Raw genomic sequence first — 24,828 nt, forward strand, 5'->3', positions numbered from 1 at the left:
TCGTTCTAATAGTTTTCTATAATTACTAATCTGGGTTTTAAACAGTCCGTTCTAATAGTTTTCTATGATTACTAATCTTGGTTTTAAACAGACCGTTTCAATAGTTTTCTGGAATTACTAATGATTGTTGTGATTGCCTGCATCAACAAAGAATATTTCAGATTAAAGTCTGCGGTGCTTGGATTCGGGGCCCACAACTAGAAATTGGAAAGAGGTCTGAGAACAGTTTTAAACAAGTCTAGTATCTAGTGAGCTCAACGCTCGGTAGGAGTCCTCTCTACTGTGCAGCTGCGTAGATACCAGGGATACACATGCATTTTTTACTCTTTCAAAGTGATAAAAACACCATACATTCTACAGTTTTGTGATAAAAAGTGTTTTTTTTCTGGAAAAATTCAGTTGGGATAATCTTGAGAAACAAATTCTACAAGTAAGTTGTATTTTATATTTTTTTTCTAATCTATAGAACTTAGCTTTTTAATCTTGATTTTTTCATTTTCTAGTGTCATAAACCTTTTATTCTTTTCATCTAAATATATATATTTATATATCAATTTAACAATTTCTTGTGTCCACCCCCTCCCCCCCTAAATAAAATTAATGATAAAAAGACACTTTTTTTGTGAAACAGAACATGCATAGAAAGTAATTTTATTGATAATAAGAATTTTCATGTAAAAACAGATTCCTGACATGTAAACAGCTTGTAACTATATAAACAGCTTGTACAATATACACATCTTGTAACACTATAAGCATCCTGTTGCTATATCAACATCTTGTAACTATATAAACATCTTGTAACTATATGAACAGCATGTAACTATATTCACATCTTGTAACTATATGAACAGCTTGTAACTATATACACATCTTTTAACTATATAAACATCTTGTAACTGATTAAATATCATGTAACTATAAAAAACATCTTGTAATTATAAAACTATCTTGTAACTATATAAACATNTAAACTATATAAACAGAGGCTTAAAAAAAGTGATTTATTTCATATATTCTCAAAAGTAACACGTCGTGAGAAATTATAGTTTTTACGGCCTTTGACCAACCATGATTCAACAGAGGGACAATAAGCTCCTTAACGTCACTTGCAGCAATTCAAAACAAAGTACTGCTTTGCGAAGTTTTCGTAAAAAAATTCGCGCATTTTGATTTAAAAAGACGATAAAATTGAGTACATCTACTTTTTCGGGAAAATAAAAAAATTTACTGCGATTTGGATGTTTTCTTGACAATATTGTCTTTAGAACCCTTTATGAAGTCGAATTCCCTTAACTAACCTGAGCTGAAAACTTTAGAATGGTTGATATCGAGATTAATGCATGATCCTCTCTTTTTCTTAATATCGAGACTAATCTAATCTTGTACCTTGTATCCTGAAAAGAGTATAAAATTCAACCAATCAGAGTCGCGTATATGAAGCCGATAAACTTGAAATTTTGCGCGCCATTTAAGATTATATACATAAATGGGAGGAACTCTCTAATTTAGAAAAACCGGTTTTTGATTTTTCTCTACTATATCCAAGAAAGATCGGTTTAAGAAGAAAATCAGAAGTGTGTCCATTGGATACTCAGATTAAGATATCTCATTCTAAAATTTTTAGCTCTGTAAAGTAATTCTTTAATCAACACATTTCTGTTCAACCAAATAGATTCACTCTCAGTACAGCTGTATTCTGACGTCACAAGTGTCAATTCAGTTTTTGTGTCCAACAAAATTATTAATAATAGTGATAATATAAGAATAAAGAGCTTATCTTACAGTGAAATATGTGTAATGATATGCGTTCTTTATTTTCTGTTTTTACACTTTATTATTGAATCTTGGAAAACATGTCAACTAATGTGAGAAAATTTTGTTTTTCTTGTTATATTTTACTCTTGTGACGTCGTGCATAATTGGTTCATTTCTTTGTTGCCTCCTATTGTACTTGATAATCTATTTGTGCTCAACTAAATTACTAAAACTAATGAATTTTTGAATGAATACAAAAATTATTAAAATTCAAACAATTCATTCTATCTTTCTATCACTCATCACCTGACATCGCATAAATGTAGTAAAATAAGCCCGCCCTTTTGGTTCATCATTACACACAATTTATGGAATTTAAAATAAAATTTTATTTTAATTTTAACTTCATCGGCTGCTTATAATAAATATTGTTTTCTCTAATTTGGTTCTGAGGTTACAATTATTATTGTGTTTGAACCTTTGAAAAGACTAGCGACGTAAACTTAAAAAATTATATTTTAAGCTGCGCGATTTGTTTTGATTAAATGACTCTAGTTATTAAATCAAAGTCATATCGACTTCGTCAGTCATAGTAAAAAATTATATTATATAGGGGGGGGGGAGCAACGATTAGCAATGGGGGAAGTGGGGTAGGTTTCCATTAGAATTTGAATGCCAGTATTGAATATGAGGTCCGAAGGAGTACATCAACGGAATAAAATGCAGTATGCAGCTGAACCCGAGTTAGCAAATCTTGTTGCATTTATTCAAAAAATCCTAACTCGGCAGTACAAATGCAATATCAGGAAAGATTAAAAAAATAATAAAGAATCGCAATTTTGTTCTCAATTTTTGAGGGAGAGAAAAATTGGTATTTATAAAAACAAACATTTTTTTCTTTTTTTTATCAGTAAGCTTGCGGCGGTAGAGTTAGCGGCCAGGTTTCTATCCGAGTTAAAAATACGGAAAAAACGCCAAAAACATTTTTTTTCGGTTTTTTTAAAGAAAAAAATCGTATTTAGCCAAAACGAATTTTTGCTTGCTTCACTGGCAGACTATGCAAAAAGAAGAGAAGGCCGAAAAACCAAAGAATCAAGGATTGATACTACATTCATTTTATTAAAGGGAGTGACCGGCTATGTAAGGTAGTTGAACTGAGCATGCAGTGCTGTGGAAAACTTCTTTCGGATTCAGTTGAAACATATTAAACTTTTTAAAGATCTGTAAATCCTGAGTTACTTTGGAGGTGGATACGTTTTCAGAATCAGTTTTGTCTTAATTGTTAAATAACGACAACGAAAAATAAAGTAAAAATTATACAGTAATCTAATAAGATGGTTAGGAACATATTTCTCAAAAGAAATTTGTCAATAAATCAATGCTAAAATCGATTATTTCGTCTTCATTATTATATTGAATTTCTTATCTTCTTTGAATTTATTCGCAGATTTCTTCAAATTCTTCAAATGTCGTCTTTTCGATAAAATTATAGAAAATCTTCGAAAATCTTTGTGAATAATGAGAAACCAGAATAATGAGAAAATAGAAACTGTTTTTAAGATCTATATATTTATTAATGTATCGAGGTTATATTACAAAATTGTTTATATGGATTTAACAAAAAAAACTTTTGTACGATAGTATCGTGTACATACATTATTTAAGAAGAAATCTATTAGTTTACGGATACATTTTTTCGTTTTTTCTTGCCAAAATTAATGTAAGATTTATATTCAAGTATTGACGAATGCAGTTCAAAAGAAAAAACTACATTATATTTAATAGAATAGCATGCTTGTATGCAATGTGACTTAGGAATACGATAAATACGGTGTGTGTTATCAATTATTAGAAAATGCTATAAATAACTTTGTGCATGTTTTCACATAAACATGCTACGGATACGAGTTCTCTTTTTTCTATTGAAGAAAATTGTTGTTAGCTTCATAATGAGGAACATTGACCGTTCCTCGTTAATATTGATGCTACATAATATAGTATAAAAGAAGGAACATTATAATTATGAAAATGCTACAAATAACTTTTCACAGAAAATAGAAACTAATAATTGAACAAGATTACTTATTTTCGATGATAAGAAACATTTTTATTTTCTCAACATGTTCCTGTAGTTTATTGTAGAAATTTTTTTACATTTTATGTCGTCGTTGTTTAATAATTTCAAAAGACTAATTCTGAAAACGTATCCACCCCCTAAGTAGAAGTTTTGAACGTCGAATTTGCGCTCAAACTCAGGATTTACAGATCTTTAAAAAGTTTAATATGTCTCAAATGAATCCGAAAGAAGTTTTCCACAACACTGCATACTCAGTTTAACTACCCTACAAACCCGGCCAGTCCCTTTAAATAGGTTTTCATTGCAACATTCCATACACTTTTTAAAATCCAAATTAACATTAAAAAGGAAAAATGATTAAAACATTGAAGATATTATAAATACTCGATATTGCCTACATTTTTTTGAGAGAGGGGGGGTTGTGGGTAGGAAATGGCGGGGGTAAGACTGTCTTAAATCTAAACGGACGACAATTTTTCTGTTCATTTCATCTTTGCACAGAACTCTAAAAAATGTCACACTTTCATCTAACAAAAGTTGTTGGAGCACTGGAGCCAAATTTAAAGCATCATTCGTCTTTTGTGAAATGAAATTTATCATTCATCAACATTTGAAGAATCAAGCAATCATCTTGGCTCCGGTATTTGGTACTTCAACAAATTTTGTGAGATAAAAATTTAATCTATCTAAGAGTGAGGGTCAAAATTATCATTTTGAAATTTTCACATTTATTTATGGAGTAAAAAGTGACAATTTTATATATTTTTTTCTCATCCAAAATCAATCAACAAATTTAAGGCAGTCATGCAATTTACACAATGCAATTTTGTTCGCGAATTATAAAATCTATTGAAAAATGGTCTAACACAGATAGGTTCTAGTACAATTGATGGCAACATTGATTCTAGTACAATAGCAGTACAGCTGTATTCTCACGTTAGAAGTGTCAATTCAGTTTTTGTGTCCGACAAAATTGTCAATAATAGTGATAATTTTAGAATAAAGGGCTTTTCTTACAGTAAAATAAGTGCAATTTTATGTGTTCTTTATTTTCTGTTTTTTCACATTTTTATTTAATCTTAGAAAACTTAACTAATGGGAGAAAAATTCGGTTTCCTTGTTATATTTTACACTTGTGCCGTTATGTATAATTGGTCCATTTCTCTGTTGCCACCTATTGTATTTGATATTCTATTTGGTTTAACATGAATATCTATAATCAACAAATTAAACGAAATAGATCAAATATCAATGTAACATTTGAAACCCAGACAAGTAGAGGCCCTAGAAACCAAAGAATCTGAAAACGTTTTCTGTTCAAAAAATTCTGAACATTGGAAATATTGGGATTCCGAACCAGAGCCTAGCAGCAAGGAAGGTTAAATTTTTTTTGTTTATTTCAATGAAATGGTTATTTATAAATCATAGTTATCATACAGATAAAACTAAGTGGTTCATTGGGAAAGTTTTAAAAAAACATTTTATATCTTCTATCTCGGTAAATATTACACTGTAAAATACACTAACTAGTAACTATAAACAATGAATCATTCGAATTTTAGTAACAGTCTAAACCTGTACTCCAGGTTCTGAGTATCCCGAATCTCTGATATACTAAACCTATATTTCAGTGTTTAACCCTGTACTCCGGGATCTGAGTATACCTGTATCTCTGATATACTAAACCTACATTTCAGTGTTTAACCCTGTACTCCGGGTTCTGAGTATCCTGTATCTCATATATACTAATCCTATATTTCAGTGTTTAACCCTGTACTCCGGGTTCTAAGTATCCTGAATCTCTGATATATACTAATCTTATATTTCAGTGTTTAACCCTGCACTCCGGGTTCTGAGTATCCTGTATCTCATATATACTAATCCTATATTTCAGTGTTTAACCCTGTACTCCGGGTTCTGAGTATCCTGTATCTTATATACACTAATCCTATATTTCAGTGTTTAACCCTGTACTCCGGGTTCTGAGTATACCTGTATCTCATATATACTAATCCTATATTTCAGTGTTTAACCCTGTACTTTGGGTTCTGAGTATCCTGTATCTCTAATATTTACTAATCCTATATTTCAGTGTTTAACCCTGTAATCGGGTTCTGAGTATACCTGTATCTCATATATACTAATCCTATATTTCAGTGTTTAACCCTGTACTCAAGGTGGTTCTGAGTATCCTGTGTCTCTGATATACTAATCCTATATTTCAGTGTTTAACCCTGTACTCCGGATTCTGAGTATCCTGTATCCCTGATATACTAATCCTATATTTCAGTGTTTAACCCTGTTCTGCGGGTTCTGGGTATCCTGTATCTCTGATATATACAAATTACTAATCCTATATTTCAGTGTTTAACCCTGTACACCGGGTTTTGAGTATCCTGTATCTCTGATATATACTAATCCAATATTTTAGTGTTTAACCCTGTACTCAAGGTTCTGAGTATCCTGTATCTCTGATATATACTAATCCTATATTTCAGTGTTTAACCCTGTAATCCGGGTTCTGAGTAAACCTGTATATCATGTATACTAATCCTATATTTCAGTGTTTAACCCTGTACTCCGGGTGGTTCTGAGTATCCTGTATCTCTGATATACTAAGCCTATATTTCAGTGTTTAACCCTGTAATCCGGGTTCTGAGTATCCTGTATCCCTGATATACTAATCCTATATTTCAGTGTTTAACCCTGTTCTGCGGGTTCTGGGTATCCTGTATATCTGATATTTACTAATCCTATATTTCAGTGTTTAACCCTGTACTCCGGGTTCTGAGTATCCTGCATCTCATATATACTAATCCTATATTTCAGTGTTTAACCCTGTACTCCGGGTTTTGAGTATCCTGTATCTCTGATATATACTAATCCTATATTTCAGTGTTTAACCCTGTACTCCGGGTTCTGGGTATCCTGTATCTCTGATATTTACTAATCTTATATTTCAGTGTTTAACCCTGTACTCCGGGTTCTGAGTATCCTGTATCTCATATATACTAATCCTATATTTCAGTGTCTAACCCTGTACTCCGAGTTCTGAGTATACCTGTATCTCTGATATACTAATTCTATATTTCGGTGTTTAACTCTGTACTCTGGGTTCTGAGTATAATTGCAACCCATATATAATAATCCTATATTTCAGTGTTTAAACCTGTACTCTGGGTTCTGAGTATAATGTATCTCATATATACTAATCCTATATTTCAGTGTTCAACCCTGTACTCTGGGTTCTGAGTATAATTGCAACCCATATATAATAATCCTATATTTCAGTGTTTAAACCTGTACTCCGGGTTCTGAGTATCCTGTATCTCATATATACTAATCCTATATTTCAGTGTTTAACCCTGTACTCCGGGTTCTGAGTATCCTGTAACTCTGATATACTAATCATATATTTCAGTGTTTAACCCTCTACTCCTGGTTCTGAGTATACCTGTATCTCATATATACTAATCCTATATTTCAGTGTTTAACCCTGTACTCCGGGTTCTGAGTATCCTGTATCTCTGATATACTAATCATATATTTCAGTGTTTAACCCTCTACTCCGGGTTCTGAGTATCCTGTATCTCTGATATACTAATCATATATTTCAGTGTTTTACCCTGTACTCTATCCTGTATCTCATATATACTAATCCTATATTTCAGTGTTTAACCCTGTACTCCGGGTTCTGGGTATTATGTGTCTCATATATACTAATCCTATATTTCAGTGTTTAACCCTCTACTCCTGGTTCTGAGTATCCTGTATCTTATATATACTAATCCTATATTTCAGTGTTTATACCTGTACTCCGGGTTCTGGGTATTCTGTATCTCATATGTACTAATCCTATATTTCAGTGTTAAACCCTGTACTCCGGGTTCTGAGGTTCTGGAGATCCTGGATCTCTGTAATAGCTCCTGTTGTTCTAATAGCTATACCATTAACAGCAGATCCTAAAAATGAAAAGGTAAAAATTTTATTGTTCAGATTTCTAAAATTTAAAAATATTATTTTAAAATTATTATTACTATGACATGATATTTTTAAATATTTAGGCTATGTGGTGTGCCTACAATATTCTGGTGTGTGCAGTATATTGGATTTGTGAATGTACCCCCCTGGCAATTACATCTTTACTACCTGTGGTTTTACTACCCTTGACGGGGGTGGTGAGCACCAACGATGTTTGTATCAACTATATGAAGGTAGGCTAGAATATTGGCAAATTGATTTTTTAAAACAGATTATTGCAACAAGATTTTTAATGCCAAGCAGAAGTTGTTACCAATATTTGCTTTCTTGCAATGAAGAAATATTTAATGATGAAACTCTTTAAATTTTGTTATTTAAGAGTAAATTAATTTGATGTTTTAAAGACGACATTATTTCAGGGAACAAACATGATGTTCATGGCCGGCCTTGTAATGGCAATAGCTGTGGAGCACTGCGGACTTCACATCAGGAAACATTTAGAAATACATTTAAAAAAAGAAAAAGTAAGGAACAGTAGACATAACTTCCATTTATAGAGTGCTATATTTGATTCACAATGCCTCCCTTGAAAACTTTTTCTGGGGAACAGTAAACAAGGTAATTTTTTTAACGTACTGTTTCCTGGCAATTTTCGTTTTGTTTTATCAGCCTAGATCCACAATTAAAAATAATAAATTTTTGGCCAGACAAATGTGAATATGGCAATCATCCTTTCTCAGTCAAAGGTTGAAAGGGTGCCATTGTGAATCGAACACGCCCCTACACAAATGTTACTTGAAATTAGAACGACAGTCCCTTTAATATATAATAAAGACCAGCTTAATTTGAAAACAAATGCACCCATGCAAGTTTCTGCTTTACAATGAGTTCAATCAATTATTGTATTACGATGGTTTTAGAATTGCGCTCAATATAATACAAGGAGTTGGGACCAGTAAGAGAATGCTGATGCTTGGTAATTATTTATCAATAAATCTAATGGGATATATTCTAAATCTAAACATCCCTGATTCATAGTAGGGACGGCTTATGACCAATATAGCGCTGTTACAAAAGGATTTTAAATGGCCCTTTCTAAATTACTTAAATGTATTCTACGAATTTCTCTATTTCATTAACTCAATTGAACTGCATACTGTACTGTATAAGTATTTTACTGTATAAGCTGCATTATAAACTAAAGATAAAATTGCCAGTGAAATTCTAAAAATAAAAAATTTAGAGTTTTATTTTATTTTTCAAGAAAATTTTGTTTTTAATTTTTTAGCATATGTTACTCCCAGGGTATTAATGGGTTCCCTCAAAACATTTCAGCCAATTTGGTCCAGTCGTTTGGGCAGCTATTATAGCTGCCCAAACGACTGGTCATGATAGGTCATGTATATATATTATATAGATATGTTTAAGAAGCCCTCTGGAAACCTCAATATCAAGCCGTATTTTTCCTGTGGGATCACATTTATTGCCCCCCCCCCCTATGGGGTATTAGGAGTGGGGGTCAGCAATATTAAGTTTACACCATAAACCTTTCATTTAAAGGGAGTGACCGGCTATGTAATGTAATTGAACTGATTATGAAGTGTTGTGGAAAACTTCTTTCGGATTCATTTGAGACATATTAAACTTTTTAAAGATCTGTAAATCCTGAGTTTAAGCGCAAATTCGACGTTCAAAACTCCTACTTTGGGGGTGGATTCGTTTTCAGAATTATTTTTTTAAATTAATAAAAAACGACGACATAAAATGTAAAAAAGTTCTACAATAAACTACAGACGTCATGTATAGGAACATGTTGAGAAAATAAAAATTAAACTTATCATCGAAAATAACTAATCTTGTTCAATTATTAGTTTCTATTTTATTATTATTCTGGTTTCTCATTATTCACAAAGATTTTCTGCAGATTTTCTAGAATTATGAATGCAAAGACGACATTTGAAGAATTTAAAGAAATCTGCGAATAAATTCAAAGAAAATAAGAAATTCAATATAATAATGAAAATGAAATAATCGATTTTAATATTGATTTATTGACAAATTTCTTTTGAGAAATATGTTCCTAACCATCTAATTAGATTACTGTATAATTTTTCTTTATTTTTCGTTGTCGTTATTTCATAATTAAAAAAACAGTGATTGTACAGTGATTTGGAGTTTTGAAAAAACTCACAATTGTTCGTGCATTTTCTCACGATTCAATACTTTACTATTCTTGCCTTAACATAAACAAAAATCTGAACTGGAATGTACTGCAGTGTACAATCCAATCAATGTTTATAATTCAAATAGTAGTGTCTATCCAAGGTTATAATTATAACCTTGTGTCTATCTAACTATTTATACAAATATACAATTATCTACATTGAACCACCCCCAAGAATTCGATCACTTAATATACAAGTGTACATATGTTACATATGTAAATACAAAGAATTATGTGGAGATGTTCGCAAGCGACCATCCTATTTAATTAAATGGGTTGTGGGTTGCGTACATCTAAGGTAAGCCTATACATCTTTAATTAATGTTCATTAAAATCTATTTATATATCAAATTTATCCTGAATCCGTTGTAATTTCTTGTAAAAAAAGCTATAAAATATATAGTTTTTACCTTTGAAATAATTGCTTTAACAAAGACGACATTCGGCAACAGGATCCATTTAAGGAAAAATATATGAACGGGAAAAGTAGTTAGAAAACATTGAAAATCAACGTAAACTACAATTAAGCAATACAATGTTTGTAAATGAAAAAATTATCAGTATCTAGTCATTCTGTCCATTCTCCTCATGACTCACAAGACAAATGAATTGTATGAGTATTGTGACAAAATAAGTCCCCCCCCAAAAAAAAAAAAAAAACAACCAAACGTGTCCCCCCCCCCCTCCGGATTTAAAATGTATTGGTCTTATTGCTATAGTCCTTGCCAATTTGGAGATCGATTCCTTGATAAATTCCCTCGAAAAAATATATATTAATGATTGAAAATTCGAAAAGGTATTGAGTCTTGGCCACCCACTCTGATTTCTAATCCCTTTATCGTTGGATTCAAATGTCGTAGACCTTATGATATTTCAAACTATGAATTCTGAATAATATAAGTTTGAAATATTAAAGATTTACGACATTGGGTTCCAAAGATATAGGGATTTTAAAGCAGATTTGGTGGGAAAGACCCAATTCCTTTACAACGTCTTTATGTAATAGACTAGATCACAATCTAAAACAAGCATACTCCTAGCTTCTACAAATAATAAAATAAACATGTTTAACTACTAGTTAGAAAATGCAAAACCTAGTTATAAAATGCAAAACCAACCAACCAGCCAAATCAGTTTAATCTTTCAAATTAAAAACTTCACAATATTTTTAGGATTCATGCTTTGTGCAATGTTCCTCTCCATGTGGATCTCTAACACTGCCGCGACCGCCATGATGGTTCCGATCGTTGACGCGATCCATAAAGCGATCAATACATCTAAGGAAGACGAACTGGAAGATGGAAAGGTACATACTTTATTAATCTAGTTTTTTCTCAAAAATTTTCAACATTTTTTAGAAAAATCATTTAGTTCCATTACGAGTACAGTGTTAGGCGATTATATCAATATAATGAAGACGACTTTTTAAAAAATTTTTGATTGTTAACACGCTTTTTTCGAATTAAAAATTTACTAGTAATCAAAGAGAAGCTATTTTAAGTGACAGCTTCTCTTGACTTCTATGTTTTTGTGTATCTATGCTGTTTAACAGCATGACATAGATAAAAATTGAAATCGTAAGTCGCCTTCATTTTATTGATGCAATCGCCTACCACCATAGGAAAACTGTAGTTATTTCTGCAAATTGTAGATTTCTCTGCAGCCCAGGGGTAAATTCAGTTCAAACTTGATTCACGCTGAACTATGGTTTAGTAAGTTTTAGCAACATTTTTCACCCTGCAATGGCGTAAGATACAAAATGATAAATTACGTTGTATTTATAATTGAAGTTTACCTTTAGTATGATATGATAAATATAAAAAAGAGGCGATATAAGGTTTCAAAGTCTCATTGGTAAAACCCTTGGGCAAACCCCAAAAATAAACTTGTGTGTTGTACCTTCCACCTAGTTTAGTGTTGTTCCTTCCACCTAGTTTAGTGTTGTATCTTCCACCTAGTTTAGTGTTGTACCTTCCACCTAGTTTAGTGTTGTACCTTCCACCTAGTTTACTGTTGATCATGAATCATTTCTTTGGATACAAAATTAATAGGTTTAGAATCTGTTCTTAAGATGTTCAAGCATGCAGAGATAAGCAGTTAAAGGGACTTACAAACGTACTATTATTTGACCCTTTATTAAAAGAATTACCTACCCGATTCACAACAGTATCCTCTAAACATTATCCAACTGAACACAAGTATGGAGATATCCCTGGATTTCTATCAAAAAAATGTTAAGTTTCAATTGTGGTTTCTCTGTAAATGTAACTAGAGGATTTTTGCAGCAGATTTCACAATAATGTTAATTGACGAAATTTAGTTCGTTTCCAGATAAAGATAGTTCTACTCAGATGAAGGGTTAAAGAGTACCTTAGTGAATTAAACATGCAACTCACTTGAATCTACGTTGACAGTCCCTTTAAAGGGATCCTTGAAATATTGGAAATTATCAAAAAGAAAAAAAATAATAAATCCAAACCTTGAAGCAAAAACTATATTTCCCAAGATGTTGATAAATTTGTTGATCATGATATCCTGTTCAAACTATTTAACGCAGAGGAAGCTTGTCACGCAAAAACTAGAATAAAGTTCAATCAATATATATATATTTGCGATCTGTGGACTTTTAAAAATTATTTAAAGTTCTTGAAGGGAGTGTTCGCGAAAAATGAAAGGGGCTATAGGCCAACGCGAAAAATACGCGCTTTTGATCGCTATTAATCTTACTTCCATCTGTTGCGCCTATAACACTATTTTCGCAAACACTCTCTTTTTCAGTATCTAAGTTCTATTTTATATTTGTTTAGAAATTAAAATGTAACCAAAAAAGGATAAATAATATTTAAATTAAAAAATAACTCAATTTTCCTATTCTTTTTGTCACCTAATTACTTCCGTTCCAAACAGCGAAAAATTCTCACAATTTAAACAGAACGTAAGATGAATGTTTCTTTTGTAAATAGGGCAACATATGCATTACTTCAATCGAAAATAAACTGTTTTTCCTCAAAGGATTCACAAATGATAGAAATTAGCATAATACATCTTTGTTTGACACAGTGGCGGCCATAAGGGGGGTTATTGGGGTTATTTACGCCAAATTAAAAATATTTACCCACCCTACAGAATCCTTATGTCCGCCCCTGGTTTGACTGTTTCTAAGCTTTTATAATAATCACTAAACTAGACATAGAAAAAAGTATTCGGCAACAGGCTGCAAAGTATTAAGATTACTAAAAACTTGAGGTTGATGCAAGTGTTCAATGCATTTTTCAAGCTATTAAATATTAATGTTATTGTTTATTAGTATTAGGATTGGTACACTTTTATATAAATTGTTTTCACTCACTTCAGCATAAAGAAGAAGTTTATTTGACGTTAGTTACTTTCCCAGAGTGATTTTCCCAAGCGGCATCTTCCCATGGGTTTTTTTACCAAGTAATAACTTGTCAAATGTGCAATTTCCCTGGCGGAATCTACCCAAGTCTGTCATAGCCATAGCGCTCGGCCACCGAGCCTGTTCTTCCCGCAGCGCTCGGCCATCTGACCCATCCTTTAACTTTTAGGAAGTTGCCTTCGGAAAATATCTCAAGTACCGTATATATGATGTGAAGTTACTGGTTGGACTTTACAACCTCGTAACATCACCAGTAGTCGATTAATAAGAAAAATGTTAATATAAAAGAGAATTAGATTTAGAATTGTGCCTCTTTTTATACATATTTATGTCTATAAATTCTATACAAGTAAATCTAGAATAGGGGCCAAGGATTTATTGTGAATTTGTAATCTGGGTCAAATAAGCTGAGAAATACTTCAAGAACTTTCATTTGCAAAATACTTTCAATGCCTTTAATTGTCTTGTGACTGTTTGGAGGAAAGAAAGCGGGAGAGGAACAAAAAAAGTTTATCTTAAAATCGTACCACAAAGGTTGAATTATCGATGAAGCTACATTTTTCGACACGGAAGGAATTGACTTCAGAAATTAATCTCAAATTGGTTATTCTTATAGTCATCGATTAATAATATATATATATATACATATTTGGCTGGTTTGGGTGTTTGTTAGTTTGTTTCCAATAAACGTGAAAACGGTTGAGTATAGATATATAGATGGGGGAGGGGGATGCACTCTTTTGCCCCCGCCCCTTAGTTACGATCTTTTAATACTTCGGTGGTAGGCAATTATATCAATATGATTATTTTGACTTTCAATTTTTTTATTTATATCAAGCTTTTAACAGCATGAATGCATACAAATATTATAAAAAAGCTTATTAACTCAAATTTGGGAGTGATCGGCGATGTATGACGTAGTTGAACTTAGAATGTAGTAATGTTGAACAATTTTTTAGGATTCATAATTAGTTTACTGTAGAATTTTTGTCACATTTTTTGTCGTCATTATTACTTAATCGATTCTCAAAACGGAACCACCAAAATGAGAGATTTTAAAAGTTGACTTTGCGCTAAAACTCAGTAATTATACATAATTAAAACATTTTATATGTCTCAAATGAATCCTAAAAAACTCTTCCCAATAGTACATTTTCAGTTCAACTACCATAAATTGCCAGTCACCTCCTTTAAATAAAAAAGTCGTCTTCATTGTTATAATCGCCTACCACCATATGAAAAACGAATTACTCTTTATAGACGCAAAAGATAGAAGTAAGTTTAGTAGCAATCAACATCAAATACTTTTTGACGTTAGACTATACCTCCTTTCACTTTTCGCGATCACTCCCTTGAATGAATCTCATATAGTCGCTTCTGCAGAAGTCTCATTTCTCTAAGAGTAACTTTTAAAAAATTTCTGTCACTTTTAACCGGGTAGAAATTATCTTTTAAAACTTTTTGTTATATTTTTAATTTTCCGGTCTTTTATCTTCCCAAAAGACTTAAAATTAAAAACAAAATAAAATAAAAAAATTATATTATTTATTTAGAATAATGAAGAACTCGAGGCAAAACTTAAAAATTCTAAATCTCGAAATTTCCTTCTCCTTTCAGTGGCATATGCGTCAAATATAGGTAATATACAATTTCAAAACACGATAGATCATTTTTAATTTTAGTGTTTTTATATATATCATAAAGAAATCTAGGCCATGGTATATATTACCATTTGTAGGTCATATTATATTCACAAGGACCTAAAATGCCCATTTTCATAGATAAAATTTAACTATTAAAAAAGTTTATGCTTTTCTAAAAAAGAACCGATCTTATACATAACGACGTAGAAAAAAACAAAAAACGAAGCGATCGTTTGATCGTTTTTAAAAACGATTAACAACCCTTTATGTAGGGGGTACCGGAGTACTGACAGGGTCTCCTCCTAACCTTGTCGTTGTCTCCTCTCTCACTAAAGAATTTGGACAGGTAGGACTAATTGTATCTTTTCTCCTCGTATTGATATTTTATCTCTCCCCCTTTACTGTATTTCTTAAAATCACTCCCAGATAAATATACTCTCCCAAATTAGCTATATGTGTACATTTAGGTCCGAGGTCAGCTAGATATGTATATTTCAAGTCGCCTGTCAGCTAAATATATATATTTCAAGCCCCCTGTCAGCTATATCTGCATATTTCAAGCCCCCTGTCAACTGTATATGCATATTTCAAGTCCCCTGTCAGCTATACATGCATATTTCAAGTCCCCTGTCACTTGTCAGCTATATATGTATATTTCAAGTCCGAGGTCAGCTACGCTACCTGGTTGGCATTTAACATTCCTCTGATGCTTCTCAATACGTTCGCAGCCTGGGTCCTCCTCATCGTTATAGAGGTCAAATATTTTCACTTACTTACTCACTTACTGGACACTTACTTACTGAACCATTTACTCACTCACTTTTTGATCACTTACTTACTTAACCACTTACTTACTCACTTACTCGAAACTTACTTACTTAATCACTTACTTGCTCACTTACTCAACACTTACTCGACACTTACTTACTTAACCACTTACTTACTCACTTGCTAGACTATTTACTTAACCACTTACTTGCTCACTTACTCGACACTTACTCGACACTTACTTACTTAACCACTTACTTACTCACTTGCTAGACACTTACTTACTTAACCACTTACTTGCTCACTTACTCGACACTTACTCGACACTTACTTACTTAACCACTTACTTACTCATTTGCTAGACACTTACTTACTTAACCGCTTATTAACTCACTCGACACTCAATTACTTTATCACTTACTCACTTACTTACTCGACACTGACTTACTCAACCACTTACTAACTTTCTTACTCGAAACACACACTTAATTAATTACTTACTAACTCACTTACTCGACACTCACTTACTTAATCACTAACTCACTAACTTACTCGACATTCACTAACTTAACCACTTAGTCACGCACTTACTCGTCACTCACAATTACTTAATCAATTACTCACCTACATAAGTTTTTACTCACTCACTTACTCGACACTCACTTACTTGATCACTTGTTCAAACACTATCACAAACACTCATTTACTCGCTTACTCATATTTTTCCGAGCTTACCCTTTATCATTTTATTTTAGTTTTCGATTGTTAACCCTATTCCAACTAACGTCTGGTTTACTCAAAATAGACTGGGGGGGGGGGGCTCATAGTGGCCCCCTGGCCCCTCTATTCCCTACAAAGTTATAACATTTGATACATTTTTCAAAAGCTCTTGGACTCTACTTTAATAAACTGAAGAAAAAATTCTAATTTGCTAATTCCAAATATGTATTCCAAAATCTATGTAGTTGTTTTGCCAAAAATGTACAAAAAACAAAAAATTCGCAAAACATGACAAAGTACATATTTTGAAAAGCCCATAACCCAGCAAATTCAAATATGTAAAAATATTTGCAAAATTTTAAAAACCTAAATGTGAATAAAATAAAAATAAAATTGTTTTTAATACCCTTTAAAGGCGAAAATCTACGAGAAATTTCTTTGCAGAAATTTGCCAATTTGCTTCATTTAGTTCCAAAGAGCTATAACATGTTGAAATCATATGCCTAAGGACTCAGGCAGTAGATATAAAAGCCCAGCTTTTAGCCTAGTGAGGGCATGCATTAGTAAGAGAAGTAAAATAAAATTCAACAGCCTCATACCAATGCTTTATATGTTTTGGCAAAAAAAACAATAGTGGCTCACATATCTAAGTTCTTTTCTATAAAATACAACGTGAGGAACTCGTGCAAAAGTAAATTGTTTAAGCATTTATAATACAAAACTTTAAACATGCATAATTTCTAACCAGTAGACAAATATTTTAGTTTGCTATTAGTACTGATTAGTGATAATGATTTTTTTTTCGTATGAACTACAGACTTCAAAGTCAAACAGCCAATAAAAAGTTTGCATTCTAGAATCTATAAATTACCACAAAGACTCGAGAGAGAGAAATAAAAATCTGGTAGAGTCAGCGAAGCGAAGAAAGACCCCGGATAATGCATCCGGATATATCTGGTTTAAATCCCCGGTTTCCTGAGAACAATTGCGTTCATGGAAAGGGAAATCACCGTTTTCCATTGTTACTCATTTGGCAAGCACTCTTGACTTTCTAAACTCTCTATAGGCTCACTAAACTCTCAAAAATATTTAGACTCTCTAGACTTTTTAGATATATACTCTAGAGTTCTAGACTCTCTAGACTTTTTAGATATATACTCTAGAGTTCTAGACTCTCTAGACTTTTTAGCTGTATACTCTAGAGTTCTAGACTAGCTAGACTTTTTAGATATAAACTCTAGAGTCTAGACTCTCTAGACTTTTTAGATATATACTCTAGAGTTCTAGACTCTCTAGACTTTTTAGATGTATACTCTAGAGCTCTAGACTTTTTAGATGTATACTCTAGAGTTCTAGACTCTCTAAACTTTTTAGCTTTATACTCTAGAGTTCTAGACTCTCTAGACTTTTTAGATATATACTCTAGAGTTCTAGACTCTCTAAACTTTATAGCTGTATACTCTAGAATTTTAGACTCTCTAGACTTTTAAGATATATACTCTAGAGTTCTAGACTCTCTAGACTTTTTAGATATATACCCTAGAGTTCTAGACTCTCTAGACTTTTTAGATGTATACTCTAGAGTTCTAGACTCTCTAGACATTTTAGATATATACTCTAGAGTTCTAGACTCTCTGGACTTTTTAGATGTATACTCTAGAGTTCTAGACTCTCTAGACTTTTTAGATATATACTCTAGAGTTCCAGACTCTCTAGAGTTTTTAGATATATACTCTAGAGTTCTAGACTTTCTAGACTTTTTAGATATATACTCTAGAGTTCTAAACTCTCTAGACTTTTTAGATATATACTCTAGAGTTCTAGACTCTCTAGTCTTTTTAGATATATACTCTAGAGTTCTAGACTCTCTAGACTTTTTAGGTATATGCTCTAGAGTCTAGAGTTCTTAGACTCTCTAGACTTTTTAGATATATACACCAGAGTCTAGAGTTCCTACACTCTCTATACTTGTTACCTATATACTGTAGAGTTCTAGACTAACTAGACTTTTTAGCTGTATACTCTAGAGTTCTAAACTCTCTAGATTCTTTAGATGTTTACTTTAGATTTTTAGATTCTCTAGACTCTTTGATGTTTACTTTAGAGTTTTAGATTCTCTAGACTCTTTAAATGTTTACTATAGAATTGTAGATTCTCTAGACTCTTTAGGCTTCGTAGACTTTCTAAAGCCTGTAAACTCTGAAAAGTTATACTATTCTTTATTATGGTCTAATGATCTAAATGATATTATTATGTAGAGGTATGTGAGCCGGCATGAACCACAACCAACCCCCGAGAGTGAACTTCAAGTAAAAATTATACTTCAAGAGAAAAAGAAGGAGCTTGGATCTATGAACGCTCATGAAATTCAGGTTTTACTTTTTTACTTTTTCTCCCCAATATTTCCTTTTTTTGGACCACGCATATTTTCCTCGTAATAAAAAATCTACCTTGTACAAAACCTCCTGGACATTTTGGTAAACACAAACTTCCCATAACAACGACCCAAGTTTATCCACTGTCCAGTCTGAGCTAACTTTAACCCTAATTCCCGGTTTGTTTGTTTGGGTGTGTGTGTGTTTGCTTTTCCGATCAAAACTCATTGAACCCCGGGGACCGTGGGGACTCCGGTTCAAACACAGAAATGTGTTTAACTTAGTATAACGTTCTAAGTTAAATGTTTTTTAACCCTCCCCCCCCCCCCCTTCCTGTAGTCCTAGCACTCTCATTTTTGACACTATCACCGTGAAATTTTGTGAGTTTTAATGAATAGAAATAAAAGGCTATTTTATATCGGTCTAATTTTTTTCTATGAGCTGGCCTTAAGAAATTGGGCTATGAACATGCATTTCAACCCTATACCTATTCTTAAAGGCCTTTTTCTAGGGAGGGGCTATTATACATAAATTGAGACCCCCCAGCCTTTTTAGGGTTAATGGCTTATTTAATGATTAGGCAAAGAATAAATGAAGTTTATAGCTGAAGGGAATCTTGAATATAAAGAAACAGATAGTATTAGTTACGTACAGTCGTCTCTGAAGTATCATCCTTTATATGCACCCCTTTAGATGTAATGTAATTTAGGTTTTAATCCTCTTTATTCTTCTGGTTCTACTTTGGTTCTTTCTGGAACCTGTTTTTATTACAGGCTGGGCCAGCTTCTTCGAACCGGTAATTTATTTAATTTTGCCTTTTTGCTAAATAAAAAAAATAACTTTTTGTTGATTATTTTAAGTTCCTACTTTTGTTTATTTTGATTTTTGATAAGTTCATTTTAAAGTGCCGTTTAAGTATCAAATTATCAATATTTAATTTTCAAAAAAAAGTTGTTGATAGAAAATACATATTTAAGACTAAAATTAACACCGCTACCCCGGCAGTATTTATCGTTTGGCTTCTGTTTCTTCTCCCCCAGAAGTATGGTACAAAAGAACCATCTCCAGCTCTACTAGACTGGCATACAGGTATCATCATCATCTTATTAATTGTTAATTCGGTTTCTGAAAGTGGACTCCAGACGTAATTTCAAATGACCAATATATTCACAGTGTGCCATGTCAGAATTACAACGGTACCCTATAAACATTTATCAGCAACAATAATGAGAAAGATTCTAGTTTTCCTGAAACTGGTTGAATTCTGCCAATTTCCTACATTTGTTTCAGATGAATAATTTGGCAATTACTTTTTTATGGAAACTAGGAAAAACTGGTATATCTCCTTAAACGGTATGATTTTGACACGGCTGTCAACTCTTCAAGTAATGAATTGCACTTTACAAACACTTTAAACCTATGAATATTGGATCCGGGTGGGTTTTCTGAAATGCTACAGTCATAATCAGAAAAACCCGGAATTAATAAAGAATTAATCATGCGATTTCACATACAGGTATATTTTTGGCAATTTTAAATGCTCAAAAAATGCAGATCACATTTTGGAAATGGCAGGATTATCGTTTCTTCCATCATATTTGTATAATTAGATTGTACAGTCGTTTTATGATTGTTAATTAATTCCGTGTCTCTCTGATTAGCAATGTAGCTAAAACAAAAAAAAATGAAATAAAGTTTTACCAAATTAGCATTGAAATATTTTTCATCTTATTCTAGTTGAGAAGAAACTACCCTGGGGAGTAATTCTTCTGCTAGGAGGAGGGTTTGCTCTAGCAGATGCCTCTAAAAGGTACTTTTTGAAAAGCTTATTTCACATATATTTCATCAATTATATTTGCATTTGTTAGAATGTTTAATTTGTTTCAGTTAATGAAGGATTTAAAACTTTGCTTCAATCTCAAATTTTCTAAACCCTGTATCTTTGCAACCTGATGGTGTAAACCTTTGATATTTCAACCTAAGAATATTTGAACAGAATTATTAGTTAAAATAGGTCTACTCCATTGGGTTGCAAAGATATAGGGACTAGGAAATCCGAGTTTTGAAGAACTAAATTCCACTGTATGTAATTTTATATGGGCGCAACAAGCTTTTTTAGCTTGTTCTATACTTAGCAATATATCTATAATCTACTTTTTCTATCTCTAGTTTATTAAGCAATATATCTATAATCTACTATTTCTAGCTCTAGTTTATTTAGCAATATATCTATATTCTACTATTCCTAGCTCTAGTTTATTTAGCAATATATCTATATTTTACAATTTTTATTTCTAGTTTATTTAGCAATATATCTATACTCTACTATTCCTAGTTCTGGTTTATTTAGCAATATATCTATATTCTAATGTTCCTAGTTCTAGTTTATTTAGCAATATATCTGTATTCTACTATTCCTATCTCTGGTTTATTTAGCAATATATCTATATTCTAATGTAGATATCTCTAGTTTATTTAGCAATATATCTACAATCTACTATTTCTAGCTCTAGTTTATTTAGCAATATATCTATATTTTACAATTTTTACCTCTAGTTTATTTAGCAATATATCTATATTTTGATATTTCATAGCTCTGGTTTATTTAGTAATTTATCTTTATTCTACTATTTCTAGTTCTGGTTTATTTAGCAATATATCTATATTCTAATATTCCTAGTTCTGGTTTATTTAGCAATAAATCTATATTCTACTATTCCTATCTCTGGTTTATTTAGCAATATATAAATATTCTATTATTCATATCTCTAGTTTATTTAGCAATATATCTATATTCTTCTATTTCTAATCTCTGGTTTATTTAGCAATATATCTATATTCTACTATTTCACTCTCTGGTTTATTTAGCAATAAATCTGTATTCTACTATTCTAATCTCTGGTTTATTTAGCAATATATCTATTTTCTACTATTTCACTCTCTGGTTTATTTAGCAATATATCTATATTCTACCATCCCTAGTTCTGGACTATCGAACTATATGTCAGAGCAGTTGTTGAGTTTAAGGGATTTAGAAGTTTGGCAGATAAATCTCCTTATTTCCTTCATAGTAACATTCGTTACTGAGGTAATTAATAAATATTTGTTTAATAATTACGTTTTTGCCGCCAATAATAATTATACTTTTAGCTGAAATTTTTCAGCTTTTTTTGCAATTAGAAATTGTTAATATTTTCGGATATGAGAGTGGAAAAGTTTGTAAATATCAATAATCTAAACAAAAATAATTGAAATTTTCACAGGCTCTGTGGCAAAACCTATTTCTTGGCAACGTTTGTGAAGAAAACTAAAAGAAATTTGTTCTTTGGCACAAACTTAAATTTTTAATCTCTATATCTTTGCAACCTGATGGCGCAAACCTTAGATATTTCAAACTTAAATTATTTGATCTAACATATCTAATGTCTCCGACATTGGGTTCAAAGACATAGGGATTAGAAAATAAGACTCATTTTCTTTTGCAGAAGATTTTCAAATATCATTTAAATTCTTGAATTCAAAAGCAAGTGGTTCAGTTCTCCATAGAAAATCTAAAGAAGGAGTTTGATATGAAATTTATTTTTGCCACTGATCAACCAAAATGAAAAAATAAATAATCTAAAATTGAAACATTTTGTGTGAAAAATTGTATTGTTAAACACTTTACCAAATTGTATTATTTTATTATTGAAAAATCGTACTCTTGTAGTTTTGTATTATTGTAATATTGTATTATTGTAATATTGTATTATTGTATTATTTTAATATTGTATTATTGTAATATTGTATCATTGTAATATTGTATTATTGTAATATTGTATTATTGTATTATTGTAATATTGTATTATTGTAATATTGTATCATCGTAATATTGAATTATTGTATTATTGTAATATTGTATTATTGTATTATTGTAATATTGTATTATTGTAATATTGTATCATCGTAATATTGAATTATTGTATTATTGTAATATTGTATTATTGTATTATTGTAATATTGCATCATTGTAATATTGTAATATTAATTTAGGTTGCCTCCAACACAGCTACAGCAACTATTGTTGTACCAATCATCATGCAGGTAACATGGAATTAAAAACCCTATCTTACATCTTATTTTGTAAATCAATTAAAAATCTTAATTGTATTCCGCATTAAAGGGACTGTAAGCGTAATTTTAAGTGACCTTCCATGCAAAGATGGCATTAATACCCGATTTACAACGATACCTTTGAAATTAGGAAAGTGTTTAATTCTAATCATTTCTCCATGGTTTCTCAGAAGCAAGAAAGTCATATGTCACTTTTGCAGAGGAACCACAAATAAAAATTAACATGAAAAAAAAAAATAATAACTTATTCATACTTGATCAGACAAAGCTTTTAAGGGTAAATTGCCATCTTTGTATGGAGGGCTGCACTTGCTTACAGTCCCTTTAAAATAACAAAAACTTTCTACATTTGATATTAATCTAATAAAAACTTTGAACATTTGATATTGAACTAATAAAAACTTTGCACATTCGATATTGAACCAATAAAAACTTTGCACATTCGATATTGAACTAATAAAAACTTTGCACATTCCAATAAAAACTTTGCACATTCGATATTGAACTAATAAAAACTTTGCACATTTGATATTGAACTAATAAAAACTTTGCACATTTGATATTAAACTAATAAAAACTTTGCACATTCGATATTGAACTAATAAAAACTTTGCACATTTGATATTAAACTAATAAAAACTTTGCACATTCGTTATTGAATTAATTTTGCACATTTGATATTAAACTAATAAAAACTTTACACATTCGATATTGAACTAAAGGAATTGAGTTTTTGGCACAAACTCTGATTATCTAATTTCAATATCGTTGCAACCCAATGTTGTAGACCGTTAATATTTCAAACTATGAGTGCTATAAAATCAAATAATGTAAGTTTTAAATATTAAAGGTTTACATCATAAGGTTGCAAAGATAAAGGTTTTACAAAAACTGAGTTTGTGGCAAAGACTCAATTCCTTTGCACATTTCCATTTGATATTAAACTAATAAAAACTTTGCACATTTGATATTGAACTAATTTTTCACATTTCATATTAAACTAAGAAAACTTTGCACATTCGACAATGAACTATATAATCTTTCCATATTTGACAATAAACTATAAAAAAAAACTTGGCATATTTTATTTTTTCATTATAATTAATATCATCTTTTTAAATTCCATTAAATTTCCTGAAAATCCGTGTACACTACAATGCAACAAAATGAAGGAAATTGATTGAATTGAACACTTTAAAAAATACAAAACAACGATTTTCCTTTGTAAAGCAGTCGCAGTCCCTTTAATGTTAATTATCTAGATGTCGGTGTCCCTGTGTGAGAATCCTATCTATATGATGATGACAGCAGCTATCTGCTGTAGTTATGCTTTTATGCTACCTGTTGCTACAGCACCTAATGCTATTGTGTTTAGCCACAGTACAATGAAGACTTCAGGTACAATGCTTTAACTAATGCTTTAAATAAATATTGGGGAAAAGTTAAGTAAGTACGAAGTAAGTAATCATTTATTTATGAAAAATAACAAAAATCATACAAAATTAAGTGATTCAGGAGAAAATATTTGAAAACCTCTAAAAATAGAGGTTGTGGGAATATTTTCCCCCAATTCTAACATAAATATAAAAAATAGAAATAAAAGGAAAAGGAAAGGTAAGAAAAGGAAAAGGAAAGTTACATTTTTTGTTTACATCGTATTTAATATAAACTAGTGGTGGATTGTTAGTATTTTTCGACGATGAACTAACAACTTTTAGAAATAAAAATTATAGATTTATTTATAATGTTTAAAAAAATCTTAAAACCTCTGG

The 24,828-nt window shown here is 31.3% G+C and overlaps 1 protein-coding gene across 3 annotated transcripts; it reads left to right on the forward strand.

The window, feature by feature from the left end:
• Positions 1 to 151: 151 nt before the first annotated feature.
• On the forward strand, positions 152 to 24,507 carry LOC111704549 (solute carrier family 13 member 5). 3 transcript variants are annotated; one of them, XM_023476819.1, is made up of 16 exons: positions 152 to 430; positions 7,702 to 7,811; positions 7,900 to 8,049; positions 8,236 to 8,302; positions 8,733 to 8,792; positions 11,213 to 11,346; positions 14,991 to 15,075; positions 15,353 to 15,426; positions 15,742 to 15,834; positions 18,827 to 18,940; positions 19,653 to 19,739; positions 19,921 to 20,032; positions 20,681 to 20,753; positions 21,926 to 22,031; positions 22,976 to 23,026; positions 24,319 to 24,507. In XM_023476819.1, coding segments are annotated over exons 1-16 (1,467 nt in total). In that variant the 5' UTR covers positions 152 to 429; the 3' UTR covers positions 24,469 to 24,507. The 3 variants fall into 3 exon arrangements, with proteins under 3 accessions (XP_023332587.1, XP_023332586.1, XP_023332588.1); XM_023476818.1 differs by having other exon boundaries at positions 153 to 430; positions 8,236 to 8,306; positions 8,737 to 8,792; XM_023476820.1 differs by lacking the exon at positions 152 to 430 and adding an exon at positions 4,932 to 5,213 and having other exon boundaries at positions 8,236 to 8,306; positions 8,737 to 8,792.
• The last annotated feature ends 321 nt before the right edge of the window (positions 24,508 to 24,828 follow it).

Source organism: Eurytemora carolleeae, unplaced genomic scaffold (assembly GCF_000591075.1).
Source record: "Eurytemora carolleeae unplaced genomic scaffold, Eaff_2.0 scaffold321, whole genome shotgun sequence".
NCBI lineage: Eukaryota > Metazoa > Arthropoda > Copepoda > Calanoida > Temoridae > Eurytemora > Eurytemora carolleeae.

Bases quoted from the DNA above. Each gene is read 5' to 3' on its own strand.
- LOC111704549 (XM_023476819.1), top strand. The intron at 8,303-8,732 runs TCAGGAAACATT...ATTACGATGGTT, and splicing joins GGAGCACTGCGGACTTCACA to TTAGAATTGCGCTCAATATA. The intron at 22,032-22,975 runs GTAATTAATAAA...ATATTAATTTAG, and splicing joins TAGTAACATTCGTTACTGAG to GTTGCCTCCAACACAGCTAC.